General features: G+C 43.5%; 2 protein-coding genes and 1 non-coding gene across 4 annotated transcripts in view; all 3 read right to left on the bottom strand.

The window, feature by feature from the left end:
* Positions 1–1,987, bottom strand: part of LOC104021715 (putative RNA-binding protein Luc7-like 2) — a 39,392-nt gene extending 37,405 nt beyond the window's left edge. The window contains exons 1-2 of the mRNA XM_087764608.1: positions 1,625–1,987; positions 1,354–1,480 (exon numbers count right to left, since the gene is read on the bottom strand). Coding sequence (XP_087620734.1) covers positions 1,354–1,480; positions 1,625–1,762 — 265 coding nt within the window. The 5' untranslated portion in view covers positions 1,763–1,987. The remainder of the gene's footprint in view (positions 1–1,353; positions 1,481–1,624) is intronic.
* Positions 1,988–2,389: 402 nt separating this feature from the next.
* On the bottom strand, positions 2,390–2,462 carry TRNAR-CCU (transfer RNA arginine (anticodon CCU)). Its single transcript has one exon. It is a non-coding gene; the product is annotated as a tRNA-Arg (tRNA).
* A 378-nt stretch (positions 2,463–2,840) lies between these two features.
* Positions 2,841–13,388, bottom strand: part of UBN2 (ubinuclein 2) — a 57,560-nt gene continuing 47,012 nt past the window's right edge. For both annotated transcript variants that reach the window (XM_087765273.1, XM_087765274.1), the window contains exon 17: positions 2,841–12,263. In XM_087765273.1, coding sequence (XP_087621399.1) covers positions 12,214–12,263 — 50 coding nt within the window. In that variant the 3' untranslated portion in view covers positions 2,841–12,213. The remainder of the gene's footprint in view (positions 12,264–13,388) is intronic.

Genomic DNA, 13,388 nt, shown 5'->3' with positions numbered 1-13,388 from the left:
TGCAGGATGCAGCAGCTGCATGAAATAACAGAACAACAAATACATCACAGCCATTCTCAGGGTACGGTGACTTCCCATAACTTTCATCTACTGAGCTGCAAATAGGTTGGTACTTTCCCACCCGTGATATCAACACTTTTCAAAAAAAAACACCAAAACACCACTGTTTAACTAGTGGGACACTGCAAGCATTGCAAGCTGGATTTTTGGTCTACAGAATCCTAAAACTTGCAGTTCGCTACCTAAGTAGCCCAGATCTCCCCAGTTTTAAGGATCTATTGTGCCTATCCACTCTACTTTGGGGATTAAACTATCCCTGAGTTTTAAATACAGGGGAAGGAGAATATATAGATTTAGATGAAGTAATTATATTTGCAATGCTTTTCTGACAGAATACTTTGTTTTCCCTGGCAGTAAAAAAAAACAAGCACTCTTTTGTTATCCTTGCTTATAGCTTCTCCCCCATGTTAACAAGCCTCCCATTTTTACCCATTATAAGTCATCCTTATTACAGATTTCTTACACATCTTGCGTACCATTCTACCTTCTTCTGAGAAGAGGGCAGCAACAATTCCAGCCAGTATTTCTTTCCTTATAAAGAGAAACTTGCTGTTCCAGATTGCAAGATAAGCAAGAAAATGCAGCCTATTTTGTGTATGTAATGTAACTGGCTGCCATCAGTTCCCTTTAGTTTTTCCGAGATTCACAGTATGTAAGAACAGCATAGGAAGCCTACAGTCACAAAGCTGACTGCTCAGAGACACTGAGAAACACGTAATTCATTAAGTAGTGTTTGTCTCTTAGAATTGTTACCATTTCTTCAAGATGAAAGAGGTTTGTGTTACTGCAGTGCTCATGAGAATCCACTAACGTTCCAAAGAAAGGGCCTTTGCTCTTGGGAGAGTAGAAAATTCCCTACACACAGAACATGGCTGGAAAACCCTACGGTAAACAGACAAATTCTCTTACCTACAGATTTTGAGGGGGGAACCAAGAACCTTTGCAATCCCTTAGACAAAACAGTTGAGCAGTGAAGGCTGTCATGTTTTTCCACTACAAACAACCTTCCTCTCACTCCGTGGAGGTTGCCTGTCATACCACACGTTCAGACTGAACGGGTGTGTCAGGTACGCCTGATAAACTGAGAGCGGGATTCCCCGTTATGGCTCTTTCACACCACACCCGCAACCTAAAACCGACAGAAAACACACACGAGAAAGCCCAGGCCGTTCCCGTAGCCTAGGACATTTATTCAGGAATAAATAGGGAACACAACACAATCATCCTAACCCTTCCCTCCCGGCTGCTGAGGCAACCTGAAGCCCACCAGGCCGGCCACCTCCTCAGGCGAGCGCTCCCCTTTGCCGTGGTACTCCTGGTGAAGGGCCGCGTGCTCCCGGACGCTGCGCAGCAGGCAGAGGTAGGTGGCAGCCTGGAAGTGCAGCTCCTGCTGGGCCCGGCACAGCTTCTCGCTGGTGACCTGCCGAGAGGAGGGAACAAAGCCCCGGAGACTTCACCTCCCCCCGCCGCCCCCCGAGGACCGCGGGCTCCCGCGCCGGGCTGCGCGGCCTCGCCTCGCCCCCTCAGGGGCGGGAGGAAGGGGGGGGAGGGAGCCGGCGCGTACCCGGTGGGCGCGGAAGGCCGCGACGAGGTGCTGGTAGGCGGGCGTGTCGCGATAGGGGCGGCCCGGCCCGCCGCTGGCGTAGCGGAGCTCGCGCAGGAGCCCGCGCAAGGTCCGCAGCGGAGAGCCCAGCGCCGCCATCTTCCAGCGCCGCCGCCTCGCTGCGGCGGCCAATCAGGAAGCGGCCGGCGCGCGCGTGCTTCACCCTCCGCGCCTTCGGGCCGGGGGGGCGGGGCGGGTGGAGGGGCGGCTCCGCCAGGGCGGGCTATCGAGCGCCGAGTGGAACGATCGCCTCCCCCTACCCGCCCCCCCCGCAATCAGCGGAGGTCAAGTGCCGGAGGTCGAGCGTCGCGGCGAGGCCGTGCCGCGGCCCGTGCGCGCGCCCCGCCCCGCCTCGCGCTTGGCCATTGGGCGGGGGGAGGAGCGACCCGCCGGCGGCCTGTGCGCGGCGCGCGCGTGGGCCGTTGGCGCCGGCCGAAGGCCGCGGAGCGGGATCGCTGGGAGGCAGCCGAGGGGCCCGTCCCGCCGCGGGAAGCCGAGCCGGGCCGCGGCCCCTCCGCTCCCCGAGCAGCCCACGCCTGTTTCTGAGCTCTCCGGTCTTAAAACGATCTACAGCGCCTTAGAACCCACGGGGGACGCTCAGAAATCCCGGGAGACGCCGACCCGCGGCTGACAGGCCCGCCGCCGTGGAACGCCGCCGCGGCTTGAGCGTTGGGGAGCGCGGCCGTCCCGCCTCAGCCGGAGACGGTGGGGGATAAAAAAAACGCCCACCCCAGATGGGACTCGAACCCACAATCCCTGGCTTAGGAGGCCAATGCCTTATCCATTAGGCCACTGGGGCTGCCGCGAGAGACGTTTTCCTGCGCGCCTACTTCTCGCCTGTCCCCGCCCCCTCCCTTTTATGGCGGGCGCCGCAGCCGCCGGCTGGGTGGCGCCTCCCCGCGCGCCGAGCGGCAGGCGGCTGCCGCGTAGCCCCCTGGGAGCGCGGGCGGGAAAAGGTGGGTTCCCTTGAGCTGGTACGTCAGGCCCGGACGCCAGGCTTCGCCTTGAAATAGCGCACCCCAAGAGGGAAGAGCTCCCTTCTTGTACTGATCTTCCGGTAGTTTTAAAATGCTGCTTCTTGCTCCCAGCATTTCCCTTGCCTGCGTGGTTGCCCTGACTGAGGAAAGCTAGCAACCCCCCACCCCCAAACCAACCATGAAAAACCCAACAAGAAGGGTGAAGTGAAACTTTTTTTACCTTTTTATTTTTGTGAGAAATCACAGAGACAAGGCTAATATGTACATTCCTCTTTATTTAATACAGCACAGACACATGACACATAAAAAAAAAAAAGTACACTCATGAAAAAAGCCTGTCGCAGTTAGGGACAGGGAACAGCTACGCCGAATTGAGTAAGGCTCCTACTGCAGAACAGGGGTCTGCCAGCAAGGTTGCATCCCAGAGCAAAGTCTGCTGCCAAAAAAATCTTTGCACTCCTTTCAGGAAAGCAGAAAATAAAAGGGCAAGTCCCTCTTGGAACAGGTGGAGGCAGCATTATCTGCAAGGTTCACTGTGAATGGACCAAAGCACTGATAAAATGAGAAATGCTCTCCAGCTGTTCTTGCAGAGGGCCAATAGTCCTGACCTCTGAAAACATCGGACTTCTCAGGGATAGCAAACCTGAGTATCTGGAAGGAGTGAAAACATCAAGTAGTCACACAGAGGAGAGTTAGAATTAAGTCTCCCTTATAGGGCTCTGCTAGCCACAACAGGGAATGTGCAGGGGAACAAACCGGCTTCCCAACTAACAAAAGACTAACAGCCATTAAACTGACCAGAACAATATACACATTTGGAACTGATGCGGGCTTTTGTGGCAGCAGCTTCTTCCTTTTCCTGCTTCAGTTCAGGATGGAAATTAAGCAGGCACCAGTTCCTCTGGCAAAGAGCCTTACACACTTTTAAAAAATTAAAATACAAAAAAGGGAGACAGGTGTATTTACAAAATCCATGGCTGGTACAGTACATCATTTTTAAGACACACTAAATGCTACAATCTTTCAGGTCCTGAGATTATTACAAAAAAAACCCAACAACTCAAACTTGCGTTCAGGTCCAGTTTTATAAGGAGAGAGGAAAAGAAATCACACATTTAAAACACAGTATCCCTTGAAGTTATTGGAACACACCTCCCTAAAAATCCAAATGAAAGCGGTGCTAACCACCCAAATGTAGCTGCATTTGGTTGTTCAGGCTTGTTGTCACAAGAGGGGAGCGTTTCACAGGGGAGTTTCTCTGGAGAGCTCATCAGGTAAGCACACGGCTGATAGGATCCTCTCTCCATCACTAAGCCCTATGATCCCAAATAATGCGAGTATTAACAGGAGGAAGGTGACCTCGTACAAATTCATGCTGGACTGAGTAGCATCACAGGAATCACCAACTCAAACAGGTTCGCCATCTCCTAGTCACTGTGCATTCCTTTGTCTGAAGCCGAGGAATGCAAAGAATTCCAGCTGTGATTAACATCCATTTATAACAAAACACTTGGCCAGCTGTTTGTTCTGAGCTACCTAGTGAAAGGCAGGAAAACACTCTGCCCATTTGTTTTTCAGCCTTTCGTTGTCTTGGGGATCACGGCAAGCCAGGTAGAGTTAAGCTGGCTATATCCAAACTTGCTTTTATATATATATATATATATATATATATAAAAATATATATATATATATATATATATAAAATCTATACTAAAAGTGACACCAAACAAAAGGATACCAAGGCCAAACCTCTGTTGAGGGGATGATGCCCACTACCATGAGCTGTGCAGGCAGGTATTTGGACGCTCTGTTCTTGACTGAGCCTCTTCATCAGGCAGAACTAAAGGGACTTGCACCCACACCTGGTTTTTTTTTTCCCCCAATGAAATATTCTGAACATAGTGCTTTTGTATCATCAGAAGTTACCATCACAGACGTCCTTTTATTATAAGCACCTGTCTTCAAGCTAGAGAATGCCAATATTTTAAGGATTACTCATGAAATGCTTCTAACCCTCAGTAAAAGAAGACTACAAGAGACAAATCACAAAACAAGGGTACTAGTTTAACTGCTAAAATATAACGCTGTTCAGTAGACTTTTGGGGGTAAAAAGTAGTAGTTAATTTTGTAATTTTTTTAAACAGTAGTCCAAAAATAAAATTTCTCCATCTATTTCCAGTATGGATCTTGAGAACTATGCAAGAACATGGTACTAATTGTTACATGATGGAATCACCGGCAATGAAACACACACTACAGTTCTCACCTCTGAGCTAAACTGTTATTTGTAGTTACATACAACAAGACTAAAAGATCAGTGATAAATACCTGGGGATCGCGATTTAGGTTTTATTTAAAGATCCAGCTACCGTGTAGCTGGTAACTCCCCTCGTTTAGAAGCAACTTCATTTAAGTGAGAAATTGATTTAATTCACTTCTGATACTGGAAGGAAAGCTGAGATGTCTCATTAGTTTCTCCCCAAATCCAATCTGTACATTAAAAACATTGCTGCGGCTTCTTAAACCAATTTTGAGAGCTGAATATTCTAAGAAAAAAAATCTCTCAGACTAAAACCTGTCACAAGAGGTGATTTCAGCTTCCCTCTCGAAGCAACTTCATGACACTTGACACTAGGTGTTGCACCAGTGAAAGGGTTTCTTTTTTAAAATACAAATTTCTTTCTTCACGTTAGCAAAAAAGACTTCTGCAGTACAGACATTCAAAAAATATTCCATTTTCTTTGGGTAAAACGTCAACATGTGTTAAGAGGGGTAGCTGGGGGAAGGAATGCATGTAACACTGAAACACGTAAATACTTATCTGCATAGTTGATATTAGTGACTACTAATCAAACTAAGGCCTTATCTGGAAAAAGCTGAGAACAAAAGAAAGTTTCTTCCCCCACTCTCCAGGTGAAATCTGGTCTCAAAGAAGCTCTGGCTGCCTCAGCATCTACTTGGTTTGGCCTGCGATGGTGGCATCTCCTGACTGGTTTTGGTTTATTCTCTCCCTCCCTTTTTCTCTTGGTACTAGGACAGTAACAAACATAACTATCTGTTGATGAAATACATCTGCACTCACTGCTGGGGAAAACAAAAACAAAAACCCAAAACCCCTTAGTATTGAGCATGACAGGAGTCAAACATAGCATACACTGCTTGCTTTGGATTACTTCATCATAAAAGAAAAACGTACTAGTTAATGGTTATTATTTAAGCAGGAGATGACAGCAAGGGAAGAGACTGAAATTCACTTCTAGATACAAAACATGTACTTTTTTTTTTTTTACCAGAGTTGCTCTGTAGAATTATAGCTGTCAAAAATGGCTACAAAATACAGACCTATATCCTTGACTACTGACAAGATTAGCACAGTTTTATTTAAGAGGAGTGTGCAAAAACAGCTGTAGGGAATCTTTGTACTTCCCCAGTTTTGGGCCAGTTCCAGGCCATGCTAATCTCTCAGCATAACTCACAGCAGCAGCAGGGCTTTCCATAGCCCCAAAAGGCTATTACAGCAGCAAGGGATCACCGGGTCATAGAAAAGGGATGATGAAGCCACACCAGAAGTTTCCACAAACAAAGCATTCCCCTACACAACAGTTATCTTTCCAGTGGCCCAGTAAGCATACTTCTGGCTGCTTATTTTGGCAGTGATTTCTTAAGCAGCAGACAAAGATTTTCACAACAGCTGCATTTGTTAAAAAAGACTGCAACAGTCAACCATCATCACCAGCTGTAGATTCCCCATCTCACAAATCAGCCTAGGATAACGAGCACATGTGCCCAAAATGAATTAAACAGCAACAGAAGAGCCAGGCTAGCTCAGTTTACTGCCACAGGTGGATGTGGCAACCTCCACTGAAGTAACTTCACTACTGCACCTGCCTTAGGCAGATTACAAAGCACCCTCACTGTCACTCCAACTGGCTGAGCTACCAGCAATAGTCCTATCTCTGACTGGCATCATCTCTGACTGGTAGAAGAAATCCACCTATGGCCTAGCTTACATAAACAGGTTCACTCAGACATGTGAAGACAAGCTAACAACTGAAATAGCAGTTAGGCCATTCTCTGCCACAGGAACATGTTGCATTTGATATCTTGTTTTCTGCTCTCTAGATGGGTTCTCCGCTTATGAAGGACTCTTCACTCCGTTCCCATTCCAGAAAGTAAATGCTTCCTTTTCATCCTGTAACTCAAAATTAGATCTTCCCCAGGGGAAGCACATCACAGAACTAGCATAGTCTAGTGCTGCGTACGTATGTTACCTTCAGTTTAGCATTTGGTCAACAAATGAATTGCTAATTTCAGGTATGCATGTTTACAATAACCATAAGTTAGATAGATCCTCGGCACAGAATCGTTAAAATCACTAGATAATCTATTGCAGATTGCTAATTTTGTCAGAGAACAAGGAAACAAGCACGGACACTATTATGAGGGTTCACTTGCAGCTAACAACACATGAACTTACTGTTCATTATATTAAGAGAACAAACCATTAATGCAATCTCAATAAATTGAGAAAAAGTACAACTAGAAAAGTACTTCATGGTGAATGATTTAGGCAGCATGTGAAGCGTAGCCAGGTTTAACTTCAATTAGCAGCTGCACTCTTGCAGGTTTTACCAAATTCCTTCATACATACGATGCCCAGTAGAAAGTGACAACTTTGGTAAATGTGAGAATCCTTGCAATAACTGGTGTCAAGCAGATGTAAGTAGCCGCACACAAGATTCCTTGCAATTCATCTCAACTCAACCTTGTTGCAAACTGCTATTTTAAACTTCTTTCCCCCCACCTCCTTGGGGTTGTCAGCCACACGTGTTTGCCTCAGACTCAGTAATGGTGTGAAGTGGTCCAGTATTTAATAAGTTTGCCAGACAGGGCCCATAATGCTTTACTCATGACCTAATTAAGATCCAAATTTAAAACCTTCAAAGAAAAATGCAAGAAGTTTCATTCCCATTAGCCACTTCCTTTCTCTCATGCACATTTATGCACACTCACACACACACACTCTTTTATTGTACTGCCATCTTTGCACAAACGTTCACCTTTAAGTAAAATGTTTAACAGAGCCAGCAGAACGCAGAAGGATGAACAGGTTTCTCAGGAATATTGCTGTATATGTGTGTGTGCGCACGTATGTGAGTGTGAGAGAGAAAGAATGCACAAGCACACAGAACCAACTCCATGGTACAGCAGCTATGAAGTTACACACGTTACACACTTTTTTTGTTGTTTACAAAAGGGAAAAAAATAGTATGACAGCATAAAGCCATCTTGGCAAGCTTAAGATTTTCCTCCAAAATGCCTTCCAGCACTTCAGGATCTCTGAGAACAGTTTAAAGAGGGTAGGGAAATAAAATTAAAAAAAAAAAAAAAAAAGGCACTTAAACAAAGGACAAAGGCCTGAATCAAGTAAGTCATGGAGGGTAACAGCCATTTCACCAGAGCTAGGACCAATCAAAATCTACCAATCTTTTTTTAATTTCTATAAAATTAAAATTGCATAAAGTGTTAATTAATCAGTCATTTACCTACTGCTTTCACCTTCTGGTTCATTTTATGGAAAAAAAAAAAAACCCAAACCCAAACAAAAAGCAAGTGTCCCTTTAATGATTTCCCCCCAATTCAGCAGAAGATGAAAGTTAGATGTGGGAGGAAGCCTTCCACAGCTTGGCTTGGCTGCAGGTCTTCCCTGCAATGCCATCTTCAAAAAAGTCCAAAACAAAAGCAGAAGAGGGACCACTGTGCCTTCACCAATTCACTCAAAAACAAAACAAAAAAAAAACCAAACACCCCAACACTTCTAATCCATCTGGGCAAAAACTACTCAAAAGAAAACCAAACAAACTGTAAACTAGATTAAAATTTGCTAATAAATACAGCCAAAAGTTCATTTTACGAATGTAGCAGCAAATGTGATAAAGTTAGTTGGAGTCCAAGATGACTCCCAGAGGGTTAATGGTTCACACAACTGATGGCAGCCTGGGAGAGTTGCAGGATTTCTCTGTTTTCATGTCCTCAAGGGTCTTGCACCAAGTGGAGAAGGAGTGTGGAGGAAGGGTCAGGTGATGGGACTGTGGGAAGGAAACAGGCTCTTGGCACCTGTCCTACCCCCAAATCTGTGCATCAGACAACTTTGATCGGATTCAAACAAGAAGCAGAACCCAGGTAATTAAAAGTTACTTCTGATTAGCAGAAAACAGATGTGAAACCCACAGCATCCACACTTGTGACTTAGTTGATCAGTATTAGTCATGTATCTCAAATCAACAGAGAAGGCTGGACAAAGTGATTTAGGCCATTTGCGTCTTGGAGTGGGAGAACGCTGCAGTTATAGTCCAAGGAAGGTATCAGGAAACTTTGCAGCCTGCTTTTCATCTAGCCTGCCTTCTTTCTTTGCAAGTGTCTCAAAAGGATTTAAAATAGCTACCACGACTTTTGGGACTTTGGATCATGTAGCAGAAAATATTACCCAGACGGTTTTAACATCTAAAACCTGTGGTTGAAATTATTGCTTGCATTTGTTTGGGGCTTTCAGTGAGCTTGACGCGTTAGCTCATATACAGTCCCCAAACCAAGTTCAGCCCTGCTGTCTGGAAAAGACAGGTCTACTTGGCTTTCTTATTGCTTGTGAATACTGAGGGTTATTTAGTATGTACAACTACAGTTTATTTATTAACAAAGGCCCTTAAAAAGTAGTAAAAACTTGGGGGAAAATGTCTTGAGAAGAGCTGCTGTGCAGAAAATAGTAAAACATTAACCTATTTTTGCATTTGGACGTTGCAGAAATCTTTCACTTCCCCATCCTGTTTATGCTACCTGCGAAGGTCTCTGGGAGCCACCCTATTATTTCCTTTAATTTGGCCTTGCTAGGTTTAACCAGGGAGAACAGGGAACAGGGAATGTAGACCCTTTCATTGCTATGTTGCTGATTCCAAAGAAGCTCAGGAGCACAATGACTGGACACAGTTGCCCTCTGGGGCGCTGTTTGAACTGGCTTCACGAACAGTGTACGGTGAATTTTATTCTCATCATCCTACTATTTCCACAATAAATATAGTTTACTTTTTTTCCCCAAGACTGAGAAGCTCGATAGGCCACAGACAGGACTACTCCTACCCTCCTTAAGATTTAGAGAGGATACTCTTCAACTGAAGATGAGGCATACTTCCAGAAGAGAGGAATGTTGAAAGGAAATTTGTGCTGTAGTTATAAAGGGATCCAAGTCTCCCAATCTAAAATTTCATTAAGTATGAAGACAAAAGATGGCAATTTGAATGAGATGCCTTGATGAGGAAAACAAAGAAGAGGTAGAACTCTCTTAGGACAGGGTCTTTTAAATATATTGCTGCCTGATGGCTCACTGCTCCAACTCCCTTAGCTACATGCATTGTTAAAAAGCATCAGGTTTGACACAGTTCAGAGAATTAGCATCCTCCCAGAACTGTTAGGCCTCAAAACCCAAAAAGTTGTCTTTCTTCAACCCTTCCTGGAGAAAAGAGGAAAAAAAAAAAATCAGATAAAGCTTGCATTCTAAAGAGTTTATGGTATTTTGACAAAATTTGCACAGTATTAAGAATGCCAGTGTCTACGTAGCTGTATGTTTCAACTGTAAATAACCTTGATAGAGATGCAAGCTTATCTAATCAACATGCCACATACAAAACATTAGCACTAGCTAAAAAGCATTTAATTGGCAGATGCTGTGGAGTGAAATTAACAAACTAATGCATCTTATTTTAATTCAATCTGTCTTTCACAGAAGTGTTGTGCAAAAACATTTATTGCTGAGCTCAACCCAACATTTTTATACTAAATACACAATATATATTATTTTAAATTCACGTATATGTATATATATTTATATAAAATTAAAATGAGCTCTAAATAGAAAAGAAATTGTCGTCTGGTCTAAGAAAAATAAATCACATGTAAAAGAAACCTGAAAGCTATAAGTTAATCTAGCAAAAACCATTGAAGATTCATTACCCATGGGTCAAAGTCTCTCTGGAAGGTGTGAGATAACCAGTAGTCACTGGTTCAATCTCAAATCAAACTACTGGAAAGACTAGCTACTACGAATTTCAGCATCTCTGATCAAAGGAATGTTTCGGGGTTGAAGGAGAAGGGCATCATACCATTTTATTTGCTCCTTTCCCCTATGACTTTGTTTCAGTTTCTGCCATTCTCACCTTTTATCTGACAGCGCAAGGGACTCAACAGCAAAGTTCTGTCCTAGTGTCGAAAGTGCAACATGTGCTGGATACTTCCTAACCTTACAAATGAACCAGTCTATGTATTGCTATCAAAAAAAAAAAAAAAAAGCCAGCTTTGCAGTCTTGTGCTACCATGTAAGGAAGAGTTCAGGTCAGGAACTCCCCAGGCCAGCAGGGGCTGAAAATGCTGGAGACAACCCATTCAGCCCCCAGAAGAGAAGGCACCTCTGGTCGCTTTTGAACGACTCCTCTTTGGCTAATGCCTGAAGCAGTATTAACCTGGCTCTGGAATAGGTCACAATCAGCTTTCTTTAACTAGCAAATCAGTATAATGCATGGCTTTTGGGAGGAGTTAGATGAAAGATGAGGAAGATCTAGAATGAGTAAAGAACTGGTTGTGTTTTATAAAAGACATGAATAGAACATTACTTAATTTCAGTAGCAGATAAGCACAAGGCAAAGGAAAAGAAAGTTTAACAAATGGAAGGACTGAAAAATCAGTGTGCCTTTTAAAAAAAAAAAAAAAAGATGTGGGAAAGAAATGCTAGTCTCACCAATAAAACGTGGGTTTCCTTTTCATGTAAATGGAAAAATTTCCATGCCTTTCCTCCCTTAAATAAGAATCTTTATATTAAAAGAAAAATATCAAAACAAGGAACAAGGGATTTCCCAGTAGTCTGTGTCTCACATCTCGATGTACCAGGAGATCTGTTTTTGAAGACAACTCTCTAATGAGACTGCATACATCTGTAGGCTCCCTAAAGCCAAACAGCCTTGTAAAGCTGGAAAAATGCCCGTATCAGAAACTGCGTTTGTGTAAGGGTTTAATTATAATGCAAAGTATCCCAGCACCACCTCTACTCTACATAACCTTTGGTCCACAACCACATAGTACGCTCAGGACCTATACACAATCTTACACTGGGCACTTTGGGCACTAAATGAAGTGGATGATTCCACCTTACACAATGGATGGAGAAGCCTATTCTAGCTCCTCTCACACTTTCAACTCTTCATTGGACATCACCCAGAAAAAAAAATGTTTGTGCTGCTGTGGGTTTGACGATCAATTTCTTTTAAAAGCCAATCAGAGCAGATAAAAAAGCTTGTTTCTTTAGGCAAGATCAAACTATGACCAGTCTACATGACCAGGAGGACCAGTCCTCCTTTTCCTTCTCTCTTTGATCAAGTATTGTTTTCTTCTTCCTCTCACCACAGTGCTTGGGATCAGAATATGTAAACATTGACAGAAACAGCAGCCCTGTGACAATAAGCACTTTCCCAACTGGGCAGATTCTGTCAGCCAACCAGAACTGCTTCAGCTCCCTTGCTTGTCCAGAAGTCACTGGTTTTTCCGCTGTAACTTAGTGTCCCCTTTACTTTGGCCTCCATCTGTAGTTTAGAGACAGGAAAAGAAAGGGAAGAACAAAAGCATGAGTGAACTTTTATTTTTATAACTTACAGCAAGAGAGACAGGAATTTGGCACATTCAGCTTTAGCATCATCAAAAAGTACATTGTCTTTATGGGGTGGAAGATTTTGCATCTTCTCTGTAGTTCATTTATCAGAAATAGCACTGTTGAAACCTGAGATATCAGGCTTCATACCAAAAGATACCATCTTTCTAAAGATTAAATTGCAGCTTGGGATACTGAAAAAAATTTTAAAATCAAGCCTTTCTTTAGAAGCCTTTATATTTTAATAAAGTATTTTTAGTATTCAACCCATGGCACTCACTGTGACAAAAAAAAATCACGGTTGTACCAAATATAGCCAATTGGTTTGTTTTCACAGCCTCTTAGAGCAACACTGACCAGTTTTTTGGTGCTGAGGACTCTGAGAACAGGATGAACCCCCACCAAGCCACTGCTACCCTTCCTGTTCCTTCTCCTGGCAAAAAAAAACACAAAACCCAAACCAACCAAACAAAAAAACACCCCCAAAAAACCCTACAGGTGGCAAAGAAAGGAGTACACTCTAAACTGCACCTTCTAAAGCTTTATGATAGTTTTTCAGCTCTAAGCCTTGCAAACAGAAAAAGGAGATGTTCTACTTCAAGCTTCTCTTCTCAGTTGAAATATGCAATTCTTATCAAGGATAAAATTCCCAGGGAAGGCAGATCTTCCATAGGAAACCATCACACTGTTCACACATGTATATACTCTTACAAGAAACATGAAGAAGCTTCTAGCTGGAAGGTCAGTTTCTCCTCCAAAGGAGAAATTAAAATTGAGTGGAAAAAACAATCTCACCAATACAGACTTTATGCAGCCTGTAGACAATCATGTTAGCATCCATTAAGTAGTATTCCTTTTTTCCCCACTGGTTGAGTATGTACACTTTGGTTTCTAGAACTGCTACAATAAAGTATTAATGAAATTTTTGAATGCTTTTGTTCCTGACATTGAAGACAAGTAGAAAAAAAATTGTTCAGGTTCCAAAAATACTGCTACAATAGCATGCGTACTGTCTGCTGCTACCAAAGCTTGTCCGTGTTGTGTCTTCTCTAAACCAATT

The sequence above is a fragment of the Nipponia nippon genome, unplaced genomic scaffold (genome assembly GCF_047370975.1).
Source record: "Nipponia nippon isolate SJK-2023a ecotype South Korea unplaced genomic scaffold, ASM4737097v1 scaffold_3, whole genome shotgun sequence".
Taxonomy (NCBI): domain Eukaryota; kingdom Metazoa; phylum Chordata; class Aves; order Pelecaniformes; family Threskiornithidae; genus Nipponia; species Nipponia nippon.
The sequence above is the reverse complement of the archived record's forward strand: the minus strand, read 5'-3'. Positions and strand labels throughout refer to the sequence as shown.